Source organism: Ipomoea nil, unplaced genomic scaffold, assembly GCF_001879475.1.
Source record: "Ipomoea nil cultivar Tokyo-kokei standard unplaced genomic scaffold, Asagao_1.1 scaffold3314, whole genome shotgun sequence".
NCBI lineage: Eukaryota > Viridiplantae > Streptophyta > Magnoliopsida > Solanales > Convolvulaceae > Ipomoea > Ipomoea nil.
The window spans coordinates 6260230-6287663 of NW_017619742.1; the positions used below are offsets into that span (position 1 = coordinate 6260230).

At 34.8% G+C, this 27434-nt stretch overlaps 1 protein-coding gene across 1 annotated transcript; it reads right to left on the bottom strand.

The window, feature by feature from the left end:
• Positions 1-414: 414 nt before the first annotated feature.
• Positions 415-4243, bottom strand: LOC109169522 (EIN3-binding F-box protein 1-like). Its single transcript, XM_019318384.1, has 2 exons — positions 3832-4243; positions 415-3250 (listed from the first exon to the last, which is right to left on the bottom strand). The coding sequence occupies exons 1-2, from the start codon at positions 3854-3856 to the stop codon at positions 1275-1277; spliced, it is 2001 nt and encodes a 666-aa protein (XP_019173929.1). The 5' UTR covers positions 3857-4243; the 3' UTR covers positions 415-1274.
• Positions 4244-27434: the final 23191 nt, after the last annotated feature.

Consider the following 27434-nt stretch of genomic DNA (forward strand, 5'->3'; position numbering starts at 1 on the left):
CTTTCCCTATTCTCTGTTTTTAATTTAGAAAATATATTTACCAATATTTATTTTCTAAAATTAATTTTTGAAGTATAAATTTATAAAATAAGATAAAGTTAAATTTTTAAGTAATTTTTTAAACCTAACATTTAGAATTTTTTTTGAGTATATTTAATTGAAATAAAATATATACTCCTTACTTTCAAATATATACTATATGACTTTTTAATATTTTATATCCAAAGTTTAAATGATATAACATGAACCAAAAACCCCACCCCTGATTTTCTTATCCTGTGTTGATTTACGAACTATTAAACAAAAACATGATTTACACCTTCAATAGTGGTTGCATGTTTTGCTCATCATTAAAAAAAAAAAAAAAAAAAAAAAAAAAAAAAAAAGATAATTTGAAGAAATGAAGCACAATGATATACAAACATAATAAAGCTAAATTTATTACATATTTTTGGGTCTTTTTTTCAAAGTCTTACAAGGTAGAATGAGCACTTCCATGAATATTACATAGAACACAAAGAAGGTTGCATGGGACAGTTGAGCTAAACAAAGAGATGCTTGCAAAACTAGGGGTTGGGCAAAAACCAGAAAAAAACAACCAAAAAGGTTGTTTGAGGCAGCCAAACAAAGTAGAAGTGGCTGCCCCGGCCAACGCCCCCGGGAGCGAAGCATCAGACCTAGAACTGCCAAAAGCAACCGCGGGTACGGGATCGAGGATGGAACAAGCGATCGACCGACCAACAACGACCCAAACCAACACGCGAACGACCCAAAAGGCTCGACCACGTGCAAGAGTCGACATCAAACTAGGAAGTTAACACACCTCGACAAACTAGATAACCTTAAACACAACCTTAGCCTAACATTGTTACACAACCATTGCAAGGCTAGAAGCTAAAAACCTTTTTTTTTTTTTTTTTTCTTTTTTCTTCGTTTTCTTTTTTTCTTTTTTTTTTTTTTTGGTTGAATGTAAGCTAGTACCTGACGAAGACCATCAAGAATCTTTGATCCAGAATGCCAGCATCTGTATTCTCAGGGAAGAATGGCTGTGGAGAATGAGACTCCCCGGGCGAGACCCAGAGAAAAAAATTCTCGAAACAGCTTGTGGAAGCTGCAAAAAATTTGAAAAACAGCCATGCTCGCTGGAAAAAGAGGAGCTGACACACCAGACCACGAGAACCCACGATGGACCCAAAAAGTAAACTACAAACCGAGAACATAACTGGACAACAGACACTACTTCAGATACCCCAAACTCGAACGGCCGATTAGGTTCACGAGAGGATATCGCACCTCCAGAGTCTTTCCACGAGCAAATCAACCCCGCGGTGGCTGATTCCAACGCAATTCTGTATGTTCAAGCCCGCAAGGCTATTGCCCAACTTATGCAAGTAAGGCAAGCACTTGTCGGATGCCAAAACACACCCCGATAGCGAAAGGATTTGCAAGCTAAACTGAATCGCACTGCCACCGGCTAATGCTGCAATACCAAAATCAGAGACTCGAGATTTGGAAATATCAAGATCGCGCAGAACTGAGCAATAGTCTGCAATTGCGGCTAAACTTGCATCGGTAACGCATCCACAACCGTTAAGATTGAGCAGCTCGAGAGTCTCCCCGTGTAGTTTAGCAATGGCTGAAATTGTTTTGTCCGTTACATTAATGCATCCACTTAGATTCACCTTGACTAAACCGGCATCGCAGCTCTGGACAAAGGGGAGAAGCCCGTAATCGGTAACGCCATTAAGGCCACTGAGGTTCAAATGCACGAGGTTAGGGCAAAGTCGACTCAAAACGACCAAGCTAGCATCACCGAATCCAGTGCAGTTACAAATTGACAAAGATCTTAGAGAATTGCAAGGAGGCAATGCCGGAACCCCAAATGCCAAATCCTTCATTCCAAAACAGTTCTCGAAAGCAAGAGCCTTCAGTTTCCCAGCAGAGTGTACAAGAATACCGAAAACCCCTGCCTGGCTGATCCGGTGGCATTCCTCTAACTGCAGGCTCTCAATTGACTCTGCAGCTTTAACGAAAGAAACCACACCATTGTCAGACAGAAGAGTACATTTTCGGAGGCAAAGTTGTTTCACGTTTGGGCAGCCTTTACTGACAGCTTCAATCCCCAAATCCGTAACTCCTTGGCAAGCGGTTATCACGAGGGACCTCAACTTGTGTAAACCTTGACCGGAACCCATGACCCAGAAGCCCCTCTCGTTTATGTTTTGAAGATTAATTAGGGCTAGGTCAGTCAACGCAACACCATAATGTCCAATAACAGCTAGAGAGATGTCACTGATGTTCAACGACTGGAGCTTGACCTTCATAAGATGGTTACCGGCTGATGAGAAAAGACTCGCAATTCCTTGATCCCCGACGAGGGGGCAGTTCTTCAGTGTAATAAACTTCAAGTTGGGGCAGTATTTGCCAAAAGCTTGCAGGCTTTCGTTCCCAATTTTCAAACAAGATTCTATAGTTACCGAAGCGAGATTGGGGCAGCTTTTTGCAATGGCCATCAACGATTTATCAGTAATTCCCGGGCATTGGCAAAGGTCGAGCTTCTCTAGCTGATGGCACCCACTTGCAATCTCGAATAAACCTTCATCACTTATGGATGAAATGTTCCAGAGAGAAAGAGCCCTGAGAGAAGGACAGCCTCGACCAATTGCCTTGAGGCCAGAATCGGTCACACCACGGAAGGAGTTGTTTCCTCTAATAGATAGCTTCCCCAATCCTCCCCGCCTTGCAGTTCCAACAGCAATAGCAGCAAGTCTGACATCTGTAGCCTTCTTCCCATCAAGGCACCTGGAAAGAAATCCATCGCCTTCCTCGTTATCTTGAACTTCAGAAACATTAGATTGAACAAACCCGTCCTTCTTATCAGACTTGATGAGCTCAGGTTGCATAGCGGTGGCATTGTCCCCTTCCTCGGGCTCTGAAGCCTCACCGCTTTTGATGGTTGAGAGTTCATCTCTGCAGATTGTACTTAAAAGCATAAGCCACCGCTTGGAAACACCAGCACAGGCACTCCTCTCCTGCCCTCCAACCGGAAGACGTCTGAAAATCTCAAAGAGACATTCATCGGGGAGGACTTCAATCGAAGCCTGTTTCTTCTCGTCGACTTTTTCTCCACTAAATACAAAGGGAGCATTGATGCGAGACCTCTTGCGAGAAGGAAAATACACATCCACTTGATGGCCAAGGGACAAAAAGAGAATTGAGTCCATGGGACTAGGGCAAAAATCATCACCACCTGGAATTCATATTTTAAGATTCATTAGCTCACAAGATACACAGACAAAATTTCCCAATTTCAGATCTAAAGTTTTAAATCATATCCATCATAAATCCAACTTGTTTAAAGGTGCTCAAAGACCACAAATCTGTATTTTTAAGCAACCAAACAGATCACAAACTTCTAGTCACAACCCATTACACAAACCACAGAAAGACCAAATCTTTCAACATATTATGATGAAAGAATAAAACATATACATATATAGATCCATCACTTTACACAGAACTTAGGAAGTACCAACATGGAATTGGAGTAATAATAGTATGGACAGATCTTAAACTTTGTTTTCAGCCTTATCAACCACCAGAAACAGTTTCCTTTTTTAATACAAATTCCGAATCTAAGCCAAGTCAGAAGATTAACAACTTCAGAAAGCTTCAGTAAATACAAGAAATAACAAAATCAAGACTTTTTATTACAAAGAGAGATACATGTACAAACACCAAGAAATCAAATAATTCCACAAACAGGGGAAGTAAACTCAGCAAAAAAGATATCAACTTTAACAAAATTAAATTCAAGAATTGAGGGCATACCACTGAATTCAAGGAGCTTAGACATGGGTACAACAGCTGGAAAACCCTAGGGAGATCAAATCCGAAAGGCAAGAGCCCCAAAAACCCTCCAAAGAGAGCAAAAACTGAGGGCTGAATCAAGAACAAAACCGTGACGACGATGATGATGATGATCAGTAGAGCTTCAAGAACTAGATGCATCAGAGGGCTGGAAGGCAAGAGGTCATCAAGAAACCCTATCAAACAGGGCAAAAAAAGAAAAGAAAGAAAGAAAGCAAATTGGTGAAGGTGAGGGGCGGTGGGGGGTAATGGGTATAGGAAAAATGGGTGAAGGTGTGTTTATACAATGTATGTATAGACTTTTGGTGGGTGGCAATGTGGCATTATCTTTATGTATGTATCATCTTTTGTTTGCATCTTTGTGTGAAGGTGTGAGGTTGGGTTCTTTTATCACTTTGATTTTTTCTTTTTTTATTATTATATCATTTGTTTGAGAGAGAAAGATAGAGAGTTGAAGTGAGAGAGAAAGCAGGCAGGTACATGCACTGAACTCAAACCTAAAACCTGGAAAGTGTCATATTCAATGTTTCCATTTTTTAAATTTATTTTTTTTACTAATTAAAATTGAAAAGTTGACAAATCCATTTTCCCCAAACTTACTTTCCAAGAAATAATTATTATATTCCATAATACAGGACATGAATAGACAAATCATTTCTTAAATACAACTACTTTTTATTTGGGAAAAAATGAGGTTATTAAATCTTGACACTAATATGGCACTACATGCAAATACAGAGAAGCTGGAAAAAATAAATGCTTTTATTATGATAAAAAAATTTCTATTATTGCATTGTTACATTTAATTATATTTTTTTAATCTTGCATTAATACAACGGTAATTTTTATTTAATTGTCACAATTAATTATTTTTTTAAAAAAAATTATCATTCTACTCTTTAATAAATATGACTAACATTTAAAAATTTTACTTTTAGTTATTGATTATTGTCGTATTGTCACATTTAATTCTATTCTTTTAATTTTGAATCAATACAACTGTAACTTTTATTTAATTGTCACAATTAGTCATTTATTTAAATTTTTGTCATTCTACTCTTTAATAAATATGACCGACATTTAAAATTTTCACTTTTAGTTATCCATTATTGTCGTATTGTCACATTTAATTCTATTCTTTTAATTTTGCATAAATACAACTGTAACTTTTATTTGATTGCCATAATTTATTATCGTATCCCCAACATTTAATTTTTCTCTATCTCTTGTAAACTATAATTGAATACCGATATTACATGTTAGCCACATTGATTAAATTGTGGAATAACAAAATTCTAAAAGAACAACTGTCACATTTAATTTTATTCTTTTAATTTTGCATCGATACACCTGTAACTTTTATTTAATTGTCACAATTAGTCATTTATTTAAATTTTTGTCATTCTACTCTTTAATAAATATGGCTAACATTTAAAATTTTCACTTTTAGTTATAGATTGTTGTCATTTTGTCACATTTAATTCTATTCTTTAATTTTGCATCAATACAACTGTAACTTTTATTTAATTGTCACAATTAGTCATTTATTTAAATATTTGTCATTCTACTCTTTAATAAATATGACTAACATTTAAAATTTTAACTTTTGGTTATCCATAATTGTAGTATTGTCACATTTAATTCTATTCTTTTAATTTTGCATCAATACAACTGTAACTTTTATTTGATTGCCATAATTTATTATCGCATCCCAACATTTAATTTCTCTCTATCTCTTGTAAACTATTATAATTGAATACCGATATTACATGTTAGCCACATTTATTAAATTGTGGAATGACAAAATTCTAAAACAACGACTAATTGTGAAAAACAAATTAAAGTTTAGAATGTAATATGAAAAAATTAATTGAACAATACTAAATATAGTAATATCACAATAGTAAATAACTAAAAGTGAAATTTTATCATGTTTACTTCAACCTTTTATTTTTATATTTTTAAAATTTTCTTCCTATAATTCTCAAAATTTTCTTCCTATATTTTCCATTTTTCAAAATTTGAGGATGTATAAGTAAATGATGAATTATTTATCTATTTTTTTCAAAATTGGAAGAAAAAATAGAGTTAATTCCAACGAAAGTCCATTATCTTTGGTGGTAATTCTAAATTTACTCTCAAATTATCGTTTTCATTATTTAACATCTTAGACTATATTTTTGGACACTTTTAGTCCTTCTGCTGACTCTTTCGATGAAATCCTATTTTTTTCATGTTCTCTTTCGGTTCTCTTCATACTTCATCTGGTTTTACAGAATTTTAATTTGCCAGCACCATCTACTTCATCTCCTTCAAATCCCTAACACCAACCACAAATCCTTCTCCCCCCAATTTGTTGCTAGTTCACAGAATCACTAGAGCAATTTGTCACTCAAAATCTCTCTGTGAGAGTCAAACTTGTAACTTTGTGGTTACTAAATCAACAGTCTGACTAATATGGTTAGGGTTGACCTGCATATTACACAACGTTGAACATATGTAATTTTTACGTTAGACTCCAATAATTCCTTGATTTTGAAAAAACTGCTTAGGGTAAATGTAATGAAATGTTAATGATTGAGATTAATGAAACATCTTCTTCCTTGTACCAAACCACCATTGTTTTCTCCATTAAAACACACATATTATGATTTAATTTACTGCTAAATGATAGCAGTTGAATGTCTCTTAGGCCACTTCCAGTGAAGGCGCCAAACGCCAAAATGGTGAAGAATTTGGCGATGATCCTTCTCCAACGAAGGCGCCATTTTTCCACCATTTTGGCATTTGTCTACAGTGCAGCGTCATATTTGACAATGCACTGTAGATTAACGTCAAAATGGTGTAAAAATAAAAATGTCAACTTTGCCCTTTGTCTTTTTATTAATTCTTTTTGTATCCTTATTTTATTTTTATGGATTTACATATTTTGTTAAATATATAAGCATAAAATTTGAATAATTACAAATAAATTATACCATTTGAAAGATCTCATCAAGACGATTAAAACAAGACTAATATTAGATATAGATTAATTAAAAACTAAAGTACATAAAACATAATTTTATTAGTTATTTTTAAAAACAAAATTTCTTATTATTGTATTGTTACATTTAATTATATTCTTTTAATCTTGTATCAATACAACTGTAACTTTTATCTAATTGTCACAATTAGTTATTTTTTAAAAAAAAAATTGTCATTCTACTCTTTAATAAATATGACTAACATTTAAAAAATTTACTTTTAGTTATTGAATATTGTCGTATTGTCCATTTAATTCTATTCTTTTAATTTTGCATCAATACAGCTGTAACTTTTATTTAATTGTCACAATTAGTTATTTATTTAAAATTTTCTCATTCTACTCTTTAATAAATATGGCTAACATTTAAAATTTTCACTTTTAGTTATAGATTGTTGTTGTTTTGTCACATTTAATTCTATTCTTTAATTTTACATCAATACAACTGTAACTTTTATTTGATTGCCATAATTTACTATCGCATCCCAACATTTAATTTCTCTCTATCTCTTGTAAAATATTATAATTGAATACCGATATTACATGTTAGCCACATTTATTAAATTGTGGAATAACAAAATTCTAAAAGAACGACTAATTGTGACAACGAAGCCGTAGGAGATTCTGTTTCGACAATATGTGGCTCCGGGAAGAGGTGTGCAGAGGGGTAGTCGAGCAGAGTCGGAGTAAGTCGCGGGGGTTGGATATTTTTAAGCGGGTTGAGCTGTGCAGTCAGGACATCTAGCGGTGGGGACGAGTGTATAATAAGGGTTTCCAGCAGCAAATAGATAAGTGTAAAGAGCAGCTTGAGAGGCTAAGATCACGAAGGGATCCGTTGGGGTGTGCTGACTAAGATAAAGTCAAGAGGGAACTACTGGCCCTACTCGACCAACAACATGTCTACTGGTGCCAACGGGCCAAAGAACACTGGTGGAAGTAGGGTGATTTAAACACCAGGTTTTTTCATAACTTGGTAAGGACAAGGAGGCGGCAGAACAGGATAACGAGGCTGAAGGGGGATGATGGGATGTGGACGGAGGGGGTTGATGACATTGGAGGTCTGATGGTGGACTACTATCAGAATCTTTTCACAGCACAAGCAGGTGATGAGCGGGAGGTTATTTCTTGTGTGGCTAACCGTGTGACTTCGGTTGATAATTTGGAGCTGGAACGGACAGTGAGCATGGAGGAGGTTCGCCGGGTTGTCTTAGCTATGCACCCAGATAAATCACCGGGCCCCGATGGCTTTGGGCCGGGTTTTTATCAGCACTTCTGGCCTATGTTAGGGGGGAAGTAATGTTGTTTTGTCGTAACTTCATTGAGACGACGAAGCTCCAAGCAAGGCAAATGACACACTAATAGTTCTAATCCCAAAAAACCTGTTTCGGAATCAATGAAGGACTTACGTCCAATCGCGCTATGTAATGTTCTATATAAGATAGCCGTGAAGGTTTGTGCGAATAGGTTGAAGACACTTCTTGAAAAGCTAATCTCAAAAGCACAAAGTGTTTTTTGTGCCCGGTCGCCTTATAACGGATAATATAATGCTGGCTTACGAAGCGCACCACTACCTAAAACAGAAGACAGAAGGGAGGGTTGGTGTAGTAGCCTTAAAAGTGGATATGAGCAAAGCCTACGACAGAGTTAAGTGGCGATTCCTGAGGTCAGTAATGTTGAAAATGAGTTTCAGTCACAAATGGGTCAGCATTATGTTGGAGACTGTGAGCTGTGTTCAATATCATATACTACATGAGCAAAGGTGGTTAGGGCCCATCATACCAGGGCGGGGACTAAGGCAGGGTGATCCGCTATCACCATACTTGTTTCTAATGGTGGCGGAGGGGCTGAGTGCTCTCATTGATAATAGGATGAGTAGAGGGTTGTTGCATGGCGTTCGAGTTGCGAGGGGGGCGCTGCCGATCTCACATCTCTTGTTTGCCGACGAATGTTTTCTCTTCTTACGTGCGAACCCGGAAGAGAGTTATCAGATTAAGGAGGTAATGAATGTGTATGCGCAGGCGTCTGGCCAATTAATTAATTATGATAAATCAATGCTTTGCTTTAGTTCCAATGTTGATGAGATAAGCAAGAATAGTGTGGTTAATATTCTTGGGGTTACACAGGGGGACACGGCAGCGAGGTACCTAGGTCTGCCCTCTCTAGTTAGCCGCAATAAGAAGGCTATTCTTGGTTTCCTAAAGGAGAGAATTCTAAAACGAGTCCGAAGTTGGAACTCCCGATTTTTGTCACGAGCTGGTCGTGCAGTCCTACTTAAAAATGTTTTGCAAGCGATGCCTTGTTTCTCAGAGATGGTCTTTGCCCTGCCTACCACCCTTTGTAGTGAAATTGAGGTAATTTTTAATCAATACTGGTGGACAGGATCGGTGAATGACACGGAGGGTGTGCGATGGAAATCTTGGAAGGCCTTAAGTTTACCGAAGGCTAAAGGTGGTTTTGGCTCCAGGAGGTTGAAGGAGATGAATCTAGCTCTTTTAAGTAAGCAGGTTTGGCGCCTACTTACTCGCCCAGATTCGTTGGTAGCTCGTGTGTATAAGAGTCGGTACTATCCTCACACATCTTTTTTTTTTTTATGCAGAGTTGGGATCTAATCCATCATATGTATGGCGTGGTATCCTTGAGGCAAAAAATGTGGTGCAAGAATGGGCACGGCGGAGCATAGGAAATGGCCGAACTACTACGGTCGGTGGGGACCCATGGTTGATGAATGCACACGATCCCTATGTGAGGACCATTCTTGACTAGTCGATAAAGGATGCTCCGGTGAGTTCCCTCATGAATGTGGAGGGGCCGGGTTGGGATGTTGCTTGTGTACGAGATGTGTTTGACGATTGGGATGCTGCCCACATCCTTAACATTCCGGTTTGTGTGCACCAGCCTAAGGATGCTTGGGTATGGAAGGGGGAAACTAAGGGGAATTACATTGCGCGGTCTTGTTACCGGAAGCTGGTTGGGGAGCTAAGCACTAATAAGCCGTGGAATCAAATTTGGGCGATGCATGTACCTCCTAAAGTTGTTGTGTTTTTGTGGCAGTTGGCTTCGGGCATCCTACCTACAAGGGATGTCTTGCTCACTAAACGGATTGCATGTCATCTTACGTGCCATATGTGTAGCGCTGAGGAGGAGTCCGCTGCTCATTTGTTCCGGGATTGCATGCCTCGGCGATCTAGGCCTCAATACAGTTGCCGGCAACACAGTATGATCAGGGTAACTACACAGACTGGTTCTTTGAGCATATTTCAAGTCTTGACTTAGAAATGCAGTGCAAATATGTGATGCTGTGTTGGGGGCTGTGGCAAAGCTGGAATGAGGGAGTTTGGAAGGGGGTTTCATTCGACAGGATAACAGTGACACATTCGACCCTTTCATATTATGAGAACTGGAAGGCCGCTAACATAAATCCCAGCCGAATGGAGGAGGCACAACCTGCTGTCACCGTGTGGAAACCACCATTGGCGGGAAGAGTCAAGTTGAACATGGACGCTGTTGTAGACAACATCCATATGCCATGGGTTTTGGATGGGTCTTGCGGGATGACATGGGGCGTTTTCTGGCAGCAAAGTGTTCCTACGCTGCGGGTTGACACACAGTAGCAGAGGCGGAGGCACTTTGCTTGAGGGATGGGTTAATTTGGTTCAGCAACACAGGTATGGGGGATGTTGATGTAGAGACCGATTCACAGCTATGTTATCATGCTATACTTTCGAGTTCCTGTTATTCTGCTTTCGGTTTTTTGATAGATGATGTAAAACAAGTTGCCTCTATGATTAATGGGGTTGACTTTGGCTTTGTTAAGCGATCTGCGAATCGTGCAACCCATGCACTTGCACGGGAAGCCGTTTCTATGTCAGGTTGCCAGGAATGGTTGGACACGCCACCTGATTATCTTGTTCAGATTCTTGATTCTGATTTAATGAATTAAAGTCTTTCTTCCAAAAAAAAAAAAAAGAACGACTAATTGTGACAAACAAATTAAAGTTTAAAATGTATAATGAAAAAAATTAATAGAACAACACTAAATATAGTAATATCACAATAGTAAATAACTAAAGTGAAATTTTATCATGTTTACTTCAACCTTTTATTTTTATATTTTTAAAATTTGCTTCTTATAATTCTCAAAATTTTCTTCCTATATTCTCCATTTTTCAAAATTTGAGAATGTATAAGTAAATAATGAATTATTTATCTATGTTTTTCAAAATTGAAAGAAAAAATAGAGTTAATTCCAACGAAAGTCCATTATCTTTGGTGGTAATTCTAAATTTATTCTCAAATTATCATTTTCGTCATTTAACATCTTAGACTATATTTTTAGACACTTTTAGTCATTCTGCTGACTCTTTTGATGAAATCCTATTTTTTTTCATGTTCTCTTCATACTTCATCTAGTTATACAGAATTTTAATTCGCCAACACCATCTACTTCATCTCCTTCAAATCCCTAACACCAACTGTGACACCCCGAAAATCCTATCCTTTAAATAGGATTAATTGAGTAATTAATCCTAAGTTATTCTTGTTAATTTTCTAATCAATTTCCTAAATTGATAGTCGGAGGACCTAAATTGACCAACTCCTTGGTCAATTGATTTAAGTAAAAAAGGAGTACCTTTAGCTTTGATGCTTGTACGTAATTCTTTGGGGTCTTCCTAAGCCTTTCTAGGGAAATTAAGGGTATGATGGTGTTTTCCCCTTGATCTTGAAGCCTTACCCTACCCAAACCTAAAATTCATTTCCCCACTTTAGCAAGACAACTTTTCTCTCCCTTCTCTCTAAGAAAACATGGCTTCTTCCCCAAGCCAAGAAAGACCTAATCCAACCTTGCAAAGATTCATCCCAAGATCCCACCTTTCTATCTTCCAAGCTTAGGAAAGGGTAAGATCTAAAGCTATTTAGTGCTTTCTGGTTAGCTTTAAGGTGTCTTTATCTAAGTTTGGTGTTTTCTTGTGGTTTGGCTTGTGTAAGAAGGTTGTGGGGAAGAAGAGCTTCCAAGTAGGGCCTAGGAGGGTTAGAAGAAAGAAGGTTTTGGTCTTCAAAGGTAACCCATGCTATACAAAACCTATTTTCTACTTGCTATTGATTATTATTGACTTCTATTGATGATTCTTGGTGTAAATATGAGATTTGAACCATGATCTTGTGATAATGCATGTTTAGAGCTTGTATCAAGGTTTCTTGAATGCTATTCTTTGATCTATTCTTTGGTTCAAGTAATTTCCTTGTTGTGTGTGAGATTTGGGGTGTTTTGGACTTGAACTTGACCTTGGATATGAATTTCCCCGAAGGGAAAATTGTTGTGGCTCGGGTTTTCCCCGCGGGCGGAATGGCGGGCGGATGTCCACCCGCGGGTGGCAGGTTTGTACCCGGCGGGTAGAGCCGCGGGCAGGTACCCACCCGCGGGGTACACTGATGGTGGAATGTTGGGTGTTGTTTTTCCCGTGGTTTCATCTTTGGTATGTGATGTTTTGACCTCATTTTGTTGGATTGTTGAGCTTTTGGGTGTCTTCTTGATGTTTCGTATGTCTAGAACTATGTCATAAGTATCCATGTTAGGATTTGGTGTCTTGAATCGTGTTTATGGTCCAACTTTGTGATTCGTTGGATTTATGTGAGTTTTTGAGGTTCGTTGGAACCATTTTGGTTTACCCGTTTGATGAGCATGCTAGTTATGATGTCTTTGATGCTAGTATGTGTTGTTTGTCTATTCCTTTGAGGATTGGCAACTTGTGTTGCCAATCGTGTTGATATTGGATTGAAGTCCATTGTTTTTGTTGAGTATTGTTTCATGTCTATCATTGAAATCTCTTGATTGATGTCTATGATGTGATCTTGTACATTTGTTGTACCCGTTGTTGATGTTTAATTGGGCTATTGATGAGCCTCAATCTTCTTAATGATGACTATGTATGATTGTGAATGAGATTGGCAGTATTGTTATTTGAGCTTTGCTCACGAGATCGGAGGTATGTTACTATGATATTTAATGGTACCCTCGTGTACTGAGAGATCGGCGGTATTGATTGGCGGCAGATTGGTGGGGGACGACAGTCCCAAAAGGGATAAGGTTGGACTCAGAAGTACAGGGTGGCACTCGGAGGTACAGGTTGGAACTGAGATAAGGCCGGGGGTAGCCATAAGGGTGGTACTAAGGTATAAGGTTGGAACGTGAAACTTGTCATTATGTGATGTGTTGTATTTATTGCTTATGAGCATGTATATCGGGAACTCTACCATGTTGATGGTAGGTTGCGTCTATTGTTGAGAATGTTGCTTGTTGTCCTTGTTGACTTGTGTATTGTGGTTGATGATCGTCTTTTATTGAGAGCGTGAGGTTGTGTCCCTTGATGTTTCTCTCTTGGCTTTGAAATGATATATATCGTATTCCTTTGTCTCAAATGGTTTTGAATATATCTATATAATATATTACTTAACGCGTATTGGTGGGTTACCGGCATATCTCGCTGACGGATGTTATCCCTATGTTTTTTCAGGTTATGATTAGCTTGGAGAGCGCACTAGTGGATCTAGATAGCGTAGTTCTTGCCTTCCCTTTTATTAGACTGTTGGCCTGTGTGCCCTAGACTTTTGACATTGTTATGGATGTTTCAGTTAGACTTAGCTTGTGCACATGTAGATATATGGGTGTGGCATACATTCCCCGTTTGTAGTTTTATGGCTTCCGCTTGTTTAATGATTGAAGTTTAGACTGTTTATCTCTTATTTAAGCTTTTAATTTTCGGTAAAATCGGGAGTTTTACACCAACCACAGATCCCCAATTTGTCGTTAGTTCGCAGAATCACTAGAGCAATTTGCCACCCAAAATCTCTCCATGAGAGTCAAACTTGTAACTTTGTGGTTACTAAATCAACAGTTTGACTAATATAGTTAGGGTTGACCTGCATATTACACGACGTTGTACATATGTAATTTTTACATTAGATTCTCCAATAATTCCTTAATTTTGGAAAACTGCTTAGGTTAAATGTAATGAAATGTTAATGATTGAGGTTAATGAAACATCTTCTTCCTTGTACCAAACCACCATTGTTTTCTCCATTAAAAACACATATTATGATTTAATTTACTGCTAAATGATCGCAGTTGAATGTCTCTTAGGGCAATTCCAGTGAAGGCGCCAAACGCCAAAATAGTGAAGAATTTGGCGATGATCCTTCTCCAACAAAGGCACCATTTTTTCCACCATGTTGGCGTTTGTCTACAGTGCACCGTCATATTTGACAATGCACGGTAGTTTAACTCCAAAATGGTGTAAAAATAAAAATGTCAAGTTTGCCCTTCGTCTTTTTATTAATTCTTTTTGTATCCTTTTGTTTTTATGGACTTACATATTTTGTTAAATATATAAGCATAAAATTTGAATAATTAAAAATAAATTATACAATTTGAAAGCAGGGCCGGTCCTATCATTTTATAGGCCCAGGGCGTAGCAACAAAAATGGGCCCTATATTAAATTATATATTCTTATAACTAAAATTTAAATTAAATAAGAGAAAAAATATCAATGTCAAATAATTTAAAATAAGATTCACAAGTTTTTAACAATTATACATACACATGAAAATAATTCAAGTTGTCTTCCTAAATCCAAAATAATCAATAACAGCATCAATACTTTCATAAATAAAGAATTATAATTTATAAAAACAAATAAATAATTTAAAACCAAATGAGCTTATAGAGTATCACATTAGTAATTTTTAATAAAAATTTATAAAACAAAACTTACAAATAAGAGTATAGCATAAAATCTTAATTATTGGAAGCAATAAATTAATAAATAAAAAAACTCCAAACGTGATAAAAGATATCCATAATAAAATATAAAACATAATTAATTGGTAAAATAGTTGGAATAAAAAATACATAATAAATCGCACATCTTCTATATTGATATTGATATTTATAAATACTTTTTCTTTTAGTTATATCAATTTTCAAGTTTTTTTTTTTTTAAATATTAATTTGAATACGATGACGCACGGATAAGACTTTTAAACTACATTGACTATATAATTCATAAAAATAAATAAATAAAAACTAAACTATATTTTGAAATATTTTTCATACATAACTAAATCAAAAATTATATTAAATATACATAATTCATTATAAAGTTCATAAAATAACACATATTTTAAATATAAGTAGTAAATTACTCTAATATAAATATATTCAAATTTTGATATGAATCACAAATGAATCTATATTATAAATCTCACTATAATTATAGAAAGGTAAAAAAATTCACAAAGTTACAAATTAAATTAAAAAAAATACAAATTAGAAATATAAATAGAGTAGGGAGGAATATATACACAACTCATTATAAAGTTCACAAAATAACACATATTTTAAATATTAGTAAATTACTCGAATAAAAATAAATTCAAAATTTGGTATGAATCACAAATCAATTTATATTTTAAATCTCACTATAATTATAAAAAGATAAAAAAAAAATCACAAAGTTATAAATTAAATTATAAAAAAATACATATTAGAAGTATAAATAGAGTAGGGAGGAATATATACACAACTCATTATAAAGTTCACAAAATAACACATATTTCAAATATTAGTAAATTATTCGAATAAAAATAGATTCAAAATTTGATATGAATCACAAATCAATTTATAATTTAAATCTCACTATAATTATAGAAAGATAAAAAAAAAAAAAAAAACCACAAAGTTATAAATTAAATTATAAAAAATATAAATAGAATAGGGATTCTAAATGTTTAATGTGAAGGCACATATATACATGCAGGGAGTCAATCCCTTGAGCTTGAATACAAGGGCCACAAGTCTTACCATCTCAACTGTCTCTCGTTTCAATAATAATAATGTATAGAAGAGTATTATACAAAACATCTGTAGTATATATGAAGGTAATAGAATTGGGTGGTGGGCCCCTTCCAAGTGCGGGCCCTGGGCAAGGGTCCAGCCCGCCCTTGTCCAGGACCGGGTCTGTTTGAAAGATCTCATCAAGACGATTAAAACAAGACTAATATTAGATATAGATTAATTAAAAACTAAAGTACATAAAACATGATTTTTATAATATTAAACTGAATATATCCGAGATTAGACAAAACATGCTTAGATGCACTTTGTAATCATTGATTGAGCATCTGTGGGAACGATATGGTAATTCTGAAAATTAAATGTAATAGTTGTTATATGTTATATTATTGTGGAATAAAAATATAATTTGCATTACAATTAAATTTTATGTTAAAAAAATAAAGTTGTAATTTATGAGAAAACACATTATTTTAGTGTAGGAATAGAATTTGGTGTAATGGGTTGGATATGAATAAAATTTGGCGTAAGAATATGTTGGGACAAGACTAGACCCGACACGATCACACATATGTAAATACTAAATAGTCGTATAAGCTACAAGATAATTGTCTTGACTCTTGAGACACGTGGATTAACCACCACAGCCTCGACCCTACCGAATGCATATCCAAGACACATGGCGAGCATGTCGTGGGTTCGGCATGTGCGTCCTTCTAAGGCCTATAAATAGCGCATTTATTACCTTAAGGAAGGAGGGGAGGAGGGGAGGAGGGGGGTGGGGGGGCTTTTGAATCTTCACCTAACTTACTTGAGCTCGGGAGCCTCCGACTGGTAATCCTTATTCACGAGCTTACGTACGACCTGCCACATACCAAATCGTAAATCCACTCATATTTACCACATCATATTAGTATTACATTTTTTTCATAAGTATCAAATTTTCTAACATAAATAACAATCAATCACTTTTTTCCTTATTAATATTACATTTTTCATTCAAAAGTAACTCTTCAATCCCTAAATATTACTCCGTACATTTTAAGGTTTTTTTTAAACAAAAAAATTATATTTTTCATCAAAAGTATCATACTTTTATGTATAAATACTATACTTTTTTATCATAAGTAACCATCAATTTATCTTTTATTAATATTAAATTTTCAATCATAATATTACATTATATTTTTCATCTAGATTCGGCTAGTGTCATGGATAAAGAGGATTTATATAAAACGGTATTAGAGGTGAGTAACTCTTTTTTGAATTAATATACGCACGTGATCGAATCTCATCTCAAATTGTAGGACATGAAATTGGAACGTTGTATCAATCAAAGAGATTTATCCTTTTTACTAGACCACCAAGATTATATGGTCTAATGGTACTCAGGTTGAATTTTCATTTGGAAGGTTGTGAGTTTAAGCCTCAGTGGAGGCGTGGTTCTTTGTGTTTCAGTAGGTTGAGAAAGTATATGAACATATACTACATTGTAATAGAGCTAATAGCATCCAAAAATCCTTTTTACTAAACCCTTTACTTCATTTTTCCTCTTTTTTTTTTTTTTAAAAAAAAAATCTTCAATTCTTTTTAATTTTTTTGTTTTTGTTTTTCAAATTGGAGGGAATGTATAATCAAGCGAAATCCCTGTTTTCTTTTACTCAATTTTCTATTTTCTTTTTTAGTAAAATAAGAATTTATGCAATTAGTAAATTTATATGAATCTCATTTCAAATTGTAGGATGGTGAGATTGAAATGTCGTATTAGAGAGATTTGTCATTTTATTAGACTTTTATCTTTAGGAGTGTTCGTTTGTTTAATTCACATAATAAATGAATTTAATTAATCAAATCCAATTAACTAAATTTACAAAATGTTTTAACATTTATCAAATCAAAATTCATATTTAAGAATTAATTAAATAAACCTAACATTTGGAAGGTACCCGGGTTGGACTTTCATTTGGAAGGTTGTGAGTTCAAGCCTCAGTGGAGGCGTTATTGGTTCTTTGTGTTTCAGTAAGTTGAGAAAGTATATGAACAGATACTACAATGTAATAGCGCCAGTAACATTCAAAAAAAAAAAAAAAAAAAAGCCTAACATTTTTTCGGTTAACCAATTAAACACAATACTTTAGCCTAATTTTAAAAACTTTAAAATTCATACATTCATAATTTCACACTGCAAAATAGTCATTACATCAATACATAAATGATAACAATAAAAAAAACTAGTCTAATAGTATGATTATGAATTATAAAAATTTGAAATATATATAAACACATGTAATTCAATTAGCCGATCAAACACATGTAATATATATACATAAATTCTTGAAAATCCTTAGCCATTAATCAAACTAAAATATTTAGATTAAAAAATAATTAACCGAAATTTATTGATTTGATCAGTTAACTGATCTTTCACCAAATTATGCACACCCATATTTATCTCTTAGTTAAAAACTTTAACAATTGAGGTGGTGGATGGTTCCAATCGTAACATTGCTAAGCAAGTGTTTGGCCTGGTGAGCAATCGGAGAGTATTACTAATTGCGCCAATTGCTCTTCCAAACACACTCTTAGTACAAATTCTAATGCTACGATTTTAGATGATGAATCAAGAAAGCTTAAAGGTTTATGAATTTAAGTATCATATATTTACGAGCTAAAAAAGATTAAGCTTAAAGAAAAAGTTTAAAACATAACTTTTAAAGGGTTAAAATTAAGTCATAACTTTTTCACTTTTTTTTAAAAAATAAAAAAATAAAAAAATTTAAGTGAAACCTCACTTTTCACGTTGTTTCGTAATATTACAATTTTGAATTATTTGAACGTTGACTGCTACACATGTTTGAATTTCATTTTAAGATGTCTAAAGATCTCACTCCGATGATTCATACATCCATAATTACACTAGATTTTTTCAATATTGGATTTTATGCAAATATACTAGTTATTTATGTAAATACTAGTTATAATATGTGCATTGCACGATTCGGTTAATGTCCATTTTAACACGAAAGTTAAAATAAGTAAATACTTAAAACCCCTTCCGTTCTATTTTATATGTGTCTGGTTCGATTAACGAGGCTTAGCTGAAGTTATTTTCAATTAAATTTTTTATAATATTAAATTTAATATTAATATATAAATTTAATTCTTACCACAAATAAGAAAATAATTGCAAAAGGAATAGAAAAAAAAAATGATATGAGTTTCATTTTGTATACACTAATTTATTTATTTATTTTTTGTTTTTATTATTATTATTGTCGTTAAAAGGTTACAAAAATATTTTACTATGAGTAAGTTAAGAATACTAAAAAGTTAACGGAATATCCGTTACTAAAGGTTGTACATAAATAGAAAAGTAAAAAGGTAAAGATGGTAACTTTAGAAATGTCTTACCATTGTACAAAGAATAAATCAAAATGTATAAGTTATCAATGGATATTATTACACCAACATAATTTTTATTCCCAGTATAACCTTACTAACATTGGCTCTTATTATATTTATATTATAGTAGATAGTAGATATATATGTTGGAAAAATTAGTTTAAATTGATAGTTAAAGTGATCATTTTGTGGTATAATTTTTATGGTTTCACTTTCATTTTGGGTTGGGTTGAGAGAAATGAATTTAGCTTTCCTTACGAAGCTAGGTTGGAGATTGCATACAGAAAAAGAGAACCTTTGGGCAAAGGTTGTCTTGGCCAAATACATGCATGGTACATCCGAAGACTGCAATTACACAAAAAAAGAAGGCGTGCTCTAATGTTTGGCGAGGGATTTGTGAGGCGCAACCCATTCTGTCAGAAGGAACAAGCCGTCAGACACAGATAGAAGGTATGTTCTGGAAGTTGGAGCCGAATGGTCACTGCTCGGTCACTTCGGCTTATCGACTCGCGCTAAAAACTGATAAAGGGGATGATGACAATACTTGGAAGGTAATCTGGAGCTTGAAGGTGCCAAGAAGAATCAACAGCTTTCTTTGGCTCCTTAGACACAAGAAACTGATGACTAATGTGGAACGCAAACGCCGAGGCTTCACTACTGACGCAAGGTGTATCAACTGCCATGCATACGAGGAAGATGTTCTCCATTGTCTACGAGACTGCGCAGCAGCAAAGGAAATATGGGAAGTATTCTTACCTTCTGGGGCTCAAAGGTGGTTCTTCCGCTTAAATGTTGATACTTGGTTTACTCGTAATGTAACAGGTAAGCTTGTTGAAGACAAGGAAGGAAATTGGAAATCCATGTTCGCGATAATAGCCTGGTGGATTTGGAAGTGGCGGTGCAAAAAAACCTTTAACGAAGAAAGCTGGAGCTTAACAAGGAGGATTGATTGGATAAAGGAGCAGGTGGAGAGCACTACGAGAGCCTTCCTACGTCAAAAACTCCACATCAGGACAAAGATGGATGTTGCTGGCAACAGACCGATTACACAAGCGTGGACTCTGTTGAATACTGACGCCTCTTTCTCACCCGGAAGCTCCATGACTGGTTGTGGAGGAGTGTTGCGAGACCATGGAGGACATTGGATCAAGGGGTTCAGTTGTATGATGAAGACAAGTAATTCAACAGAAGCTGAGCTATGGGCGATTTACTTAGGCCTCAAATGGACCTGGGACCAGGGGATAAGGAGTATCTACTTAAGAACCGATTCACAACAAGCGGTGACTTGGTTAAATGGACACTCAAATATCCTGGGTCATTGCGACACGCTAGTTAAATGGTGTAAGGAATGGTTACGAAAGGATTGGACAATCATCATCGACTATGTCCCCCGTGAGAAAAATGGCGTTGCGGATTGGTTGGCTAAGGAAGCTCCGAGACGAAAATGTGAGTGGGTGGACTTCCACTGCCCACCGAGGGAAGTTTGTGATATGATGAGCATGGATACTGTGTCTCATGTGCTGGGCCTCTAGGTGTTAGATTAGCAGGGTTACCCCCTCCCTTTTCATCCCAAAAAAAAATGAGATGTTTAATTTAATATATTATACTCTCAAAATGAATAATGAGTGAATGAGAAGTAAGAAGTTGATTCTCAAATGTACCCATTTTTCACACTAGAAAATGATGTGGGTTTGCACTAGTATATATACAATTAAACTTTTACAGGGCGTTTGGTTGGAGTGAGGGAATTATGTGGGAAAGGAATTGTAATTCCATGGGAGATGAATTACTGGGAATAAAGTGGGAATTTAAATTCCAGTGTTTGGTTGACAGGAATAGAATTACTGGGAATTTCAATTCCAATGTTTGGTATACATGGGAATTGAAAGGGAATAAGTAGTATAAAGTCCAAAATGCTCATCATCATCATTATTATTATTAATTTTAAATGACAAGTATTTCTTAGACCCATTTGCATATTCAAACACCAAAAAATATAAAATATTAAATTCAAATATTAGTCATCTACCGTATCTCTTGAACTAGATATATTGTAATTAAATTTCATGCAAATACTTCATCAAATGTTAAGCTTCATAAGCTCAGATCCAAAAAACAAAATCATAAAAATAACCTTGACACGACCTAATTAAACATAATAAAATGTTAAGCTACGTATAATATTTAATTTCAAATTGTAAAATGATTAATATACCTTAAACCACTTCCACCGGTTGTCTGTAGAGTTAGTTGGGATAGGCTCGGGTTTTGAAAGAAAATGACCTTGTAAATGCATAAGTGCATTTAAAACTTTATGAAAAGTACGGCTAATACTCTCGCCTGATCTTCTAAAATTGTGTTGAATAACTCTATTTTTAACATGATGAGCAAGAATATGCAAAAAGATCGCAACTTGTTCGTCAATAAGCATGTTCTTTGTAGGTTTCAATCCCCCTAAACTTTCCAACATTCCACATAGTTTGAAAAATGCTTCCCTACTCATCCTAAGTAGTGAAACACATGCCTCATCATTATCATACACAATCCGTCTCACATAATCTCGTTTGACATAAAAGTCAATACAATAGTTTCTAATTGTTGGTGTATAAGTATTTAAAGATGTCACTGATGCCATCAAAAGTAAAAAATTACTTATAGTAGTATACGTCTTTAAGAATAAAGTCAAAGCAGCTGCAATTCTTTTTCTCCTTTCACGCATTCTAGTCAAACTTAAACGAGACATAACTGCAATAAAATATCATATATCATAAAAATTTGAACTTTATATATCATTATAATCAATCAAGAATAAGCAAAAATAAGTTCTAATTACTCAATTGGCAGAATGCAATTATTCAAAAATAAGCAATCAAGTTCTAGTTATTCAAAATAAATCAACTGACTCATTCACTGATTATAAGCAAAAATAATGACAAAGCACAACTAATTTACGCAAAAATAATCAAGAATAAGCAAAAATAAGCAAAACAAATTTACGTCATACACAGAAGTATAACCAAAAGCACACCTAATGCATTCAATGAGTATAATGACAATTGACAAAACCAACACTGTCTACAATCACTATTTTTTTTTGGGGGGGGGGGGGGGGGGGGGGGGGGGAACTGTCGACAATCACTATGAATAAACAAACACGAAAACTGTCGACAATCAGTATGAATAAATAAACACACTATATACACATCAAATTTAAATACTCGAGAGTTTTGAGAAAACATACATGATTAAGGTTGACCTAGTAGAATGATTATTGTTTTGAGAAAGAGTTCATGAACGGCTATCTCTCTTGTAAGAAGAATATAATACACGGCTATGTCTGAAAGGTTTACAAGGAAAGGTTATTTTAGGTTAAAAAAAGAGAGGGGTAATTTTGTCTCATCAGTATTCTTTTTTCTTCCTAAAATCCCAGGAATTAAAATACCGGGGGGGGGGGGGGGGGGGGGGGCTGAGATTTTAATTTCATGAAAATGAGGGAATTGCAATTCCATGGAATTGCAATTCCTTCCAACCAAACTACGGAATTTAATGGCCTTTGGAATTATGTGGGAATTATGTGGGAAGGGAATTTAAAATCCCACCAACCAAACGCCCTGTTAAAGAAGTTTGAATTGTATAATATAGAAGCTCTTTCTTGTACACATATACAAAACAAACTTGTCACCTTCAAGTACAAGACCATTTTCAGGCACAACTAAGGACATCCACTTTGGTTCTCCCCTTATCTCCCCTATTTTTGGGTCCAACTCTTCCACATCACCATTACTGGTATTATCTACATATCCACTACTATATATGTTTACATATAATATTATAATTTGTTTTTTTCTTTTATTAATCTACTCATGTTTTTATAGATGACAATAGATAAGTACTCGTCTATTTAGTCATTTTCAAATGTGAATTTGAATACATTTAGAATTACTCAAATACGAGTGAATATTGCATGCTGGAGAGTTTCAATATTGCATGTATTGAAACTATCCATACAGTATGCAAAATCATCTCAAACATATTATATGTGTGCATGCACAGTCACTCACAACACACACATACACACAATCAGATATAGTGATTATTTCACTAGTAGATAATTAAACATGTTTTAAACTTGACTATCAGCTATTCAAATTCGTCCTATTATAATTTTGAAGGTCAAACACCTAATATTATTTTATATGTTACCATCCATGGATATTATTCATACCATTCAAATTAAAACTCAATAAATAACACTCAAAATTTTAAACATTTGAAATAAAATGTATATATAACCAACACAATTCAATATGCACACATGACCAAGCTACTCGATATTATTTTCACTTGCCCCTAATAAACTACAGAGTTAAATAAAGAAAAACAATCGATAAATACGTAAGTTTTAATAACTTCATATTTTCTTATCTAAAAATTAATAAGAAAAATAAATGTCGATAAACATGTTTGCAATTTTTCTATATCTTTTAATGAAAAAAAAAAAAAGAAATTGAAAAGTTGTGGAAAATAATGTAAAAAGAAATTAAAATAAAATTTCACTAAACATGTCGGTTAACTTTTCTAACAAAAAACTTTTAAAAGGATTCCGCCTATAACATATTAATAAAAATTTTTATTATTTTATAATTTGAAGATCAATTGTCCTATTTTTCCAAAAAAAAAAAAAAGAAATGCATGTGGATTAGTGGATGGACATAATTGAAGAATGCTCACACTTTATTCCAACACTTTGTTGACCCAACAAATAATACATCAATCTCAATGCCTTCACACCACCCACAGTTGTACATATTCAATGAATTCTTCCACTCTATCATGCATGTATTTCCCATTTCCCATTTATACAGCCTATATATGCACCCAACGTACTTAGTAAACAACTTTGTTGCTCACACGGATTTAGCTCATTAGTTTAATAAACAGTATTTGAAAGAAAAAGTCAAGGTTCAAATTTCAACAGTGATAATGTGGAGATTATATTCAAAGTGAGTAGATTCCTTGTACGCACCGGCATTTGGCCCTGTCTGCATGCTAAATCATTGAGTCACTGTGATTTACATCTTTCCAAATGCTTTGTCGGGCCAGGGTGTGGAGGCCCGACAAGATTGGAGATTCAACCTTTTGAGAGAAGTAAACAATTTTGTTACGGTGTTAAACGAAAAAAAAAAAAAAAAAAGAAGAAGAAGAAGAAGAAGAAGACCACGGTATATTTCGAGCTAAAACTTTTATCGCCTGTTATTTTATTTGTTTGCTTTCTTAATAATCATAGTTTTCGAGTTGGGGGCCATGAGAAAGTAAATCGAATCAATTTAGATTTGAAATTCAACATCAAATTCTACACTTTTGTATATAATGAGTTAAACTTTAACTTAAATTCAAATTTTCAATGCTAGACTTCTCATCCACTAGACAGATGTGTCATGCGAGCGTTTTAATCAAATGAAATAAAAATTATGAAACATTTATATATATATATATATATATATATATATATATATATATATATATATATATATATATATATATATATTCAGGTGCAGTAAAAGCTTCCCGTGAGATTATGCGGTTAACAGCTCAAATCAATGAAAAAAAAAAAAAAAAAAAAAAAAAAAAAAACCTGTATGGAAGAAAGGGGCTAAAAATGGCGCACATTAAGTGCTAGAAACACGCACCTTAAGTATTAGAACAACGCACCTTAAGTGTTTTAACAACGCACCTTAAGTGTCAAAATGACGCACAGTAAGTTTTGTTCTTGAGGGTCTGAACCACCCCTTAGTTCAAAAGTTTTGTTCTTCTTGAGGGTCTGAACCACCCCTCAATTCAAAAGTTTTGTTCTTCTTGAGGGTCTGAACTACCCGTGACTCATAGAGAATAGTGCGCGAAGAAGAAACATGACGCACCTTAAGCACAAAACTCACTCACGATAAGCACAAAACCTACGCACCTTAAGCACAAAATTCACGCACTTAAGTTTCATCAACTACTCATATTAAGCACAAAACACACGCACCTTAAGCACAAAACACACGCACCTTAAGCACAAAACTCACGCACCTTAAGCACAAAACTCACGCACCTTAAATTTGATCTAGTTGCAAAAATTACCAAATTGCCACCGCATTTTTTTTTTGCTTTTTATTTTATTTTGGTAATCCTGGACATTGATTTAAATAAAATCAATGGCTCTCCTCTCCCTGCACCTGGGCTGCCACCCGCACCAGAACGTAAATATATATACATATACATACATATATATATATATATATATATATATATATATATATATATATATATATATATATATACATATACATATATATATATATATACATATACATATATGTATATATATATACATATACATATATATGTGTGTGTGTGTGTGTGTGTGTGTGTGTGTGTGTGTGTGTGTGTGTGTGTGTGTGTGTATATATATATATATATATATATATATATATATATATATATATATATATATTTAGGATCATATGAGAACACTTGCTTAGGTGAGAATGTGAGAACAAATGTTGTGCATCAATTTAATTAATTTTAATGATCTAGATTAAGTGTATGCGAATGCAGATTAAATGTGTGCGAACGCGCTTAAGTGTGTGAAAATGTAATTGATCTAGATTGGTCTAGGTGACATTGTGAGATCAAATCTTGTGCATCAATCTAATAAATTTAATGGTCTAGATTGATCTAGATTAAGTGTGTGCGAATGCAATTAAATGTATGCGAACGCGATCAAGTGTGTGTAGACCATTAAATAATATTAGATGGATGCACAAGATTTGTTCTCACGTTCTCACCTAAACAAGTGTTCTCATTAGAACCATCCTCTCCCCCCCCCCCCCCCCTCCCTCTCTCTCTCTCTCTCTCTCTCTCTCTCTCTCTCTCTCTCTCTCTCTCTCTCTCTCTCTCTCTCTCTCTCTATATATATATATATATATATATATATATATATATATATATATATATATATATATATATATATATATATATATATATATATATATATATATATATATATATATATATATATATAAGTATGTAATTTTATTACTATTGTACTTAAAAATTAAAATTTTTAATATTTATTATTTGCATAAAATGACATTATTATGCACACTGTGACTTTCGTTCGTTATAATGTGTTTCATGATCAGAAGTAGTTAGGACCTATTATCCCGGGAAGGGATCTACGACAAGGGGATCCACTCTCACCTTATATGTTTCTGTTTGTTACAGAAGGCTTGAGTGCAATGTTGGAAAAACGGATGGCCGGGGGTCAACTCCATGGTATTACTATAGCTTGGGGTGCGCCTTCTGTTTCACACCTCCTGTTTGCGGATGATTGCTTCTATTTTCATGGTGCAACTGTTGGTGAAAGTGAACACGTGAGGTATGTCCTTGATACTTACTCGAAGGCTTCTGGGCAATATATTAACTATGATAAGTCTGGTGCTTGTTTTAGTGCAAATGTCCAGCAAAATGTACGGAATGAGGTGGTGGATATCTTAGGTGTGGAAGAGGGTGATACGAGTGGAAGGTACTTGGGTCTGCCGTCTCTAATTGGCAGATGGAAGAAGGCAATCCTGTCCTTTGTTAAGGACCATATTCTATCAAGGATTAGATCGTGGAATGCGAAGAATCTTTCTAGGGCAGGGAGGGAGGTATTATTAAAGAATGTGGTTCAGGCAATTCCCTCGTATGCTATGATGGTCTTTTTATTGCCCCTTGGACTGTGCCGTGAGATTGAGACTTTTATGAATCAGTAATGGTGGACGGGCAGTGTAGGAAATGGATGGGGTATAAGGTGGCGTGCTTGGGATGGTTTATGTTTGCCGAAATCGCGTGGTGGACTAGGGTATCGCCAGTTGCATGACATGAACAAAGCGTTACTCGGGAAGCAAGCCTGGCGACTTGTTACTATGCCATCGTCACTTGTAGCCCGTGTTTATAAAGCCCGATATTATCCCAATTGTGATTACTTTAATGCAAAGGCGGGGCCCAATCCCTCTTATATCTGGAGGGGCATGCTCGCGGTCCAAGGTATGATGAAGGAGAGATGTAGAAGGGTGGCGGGTGCAGGGACTGATATTATAATTGGCAAGGATCCTTGGTTGCCAGATGATCAAAACCCGTATGTTGAAACAGAGTTGCACCAGACTGTGTATGAGGCCCCAGTTGCGTCTTTATTAGATATCCAAGGTACTACTTGGGATGTTGATTGTGTACGTGATATTTTTGTTTCTCGTGATGCTAAT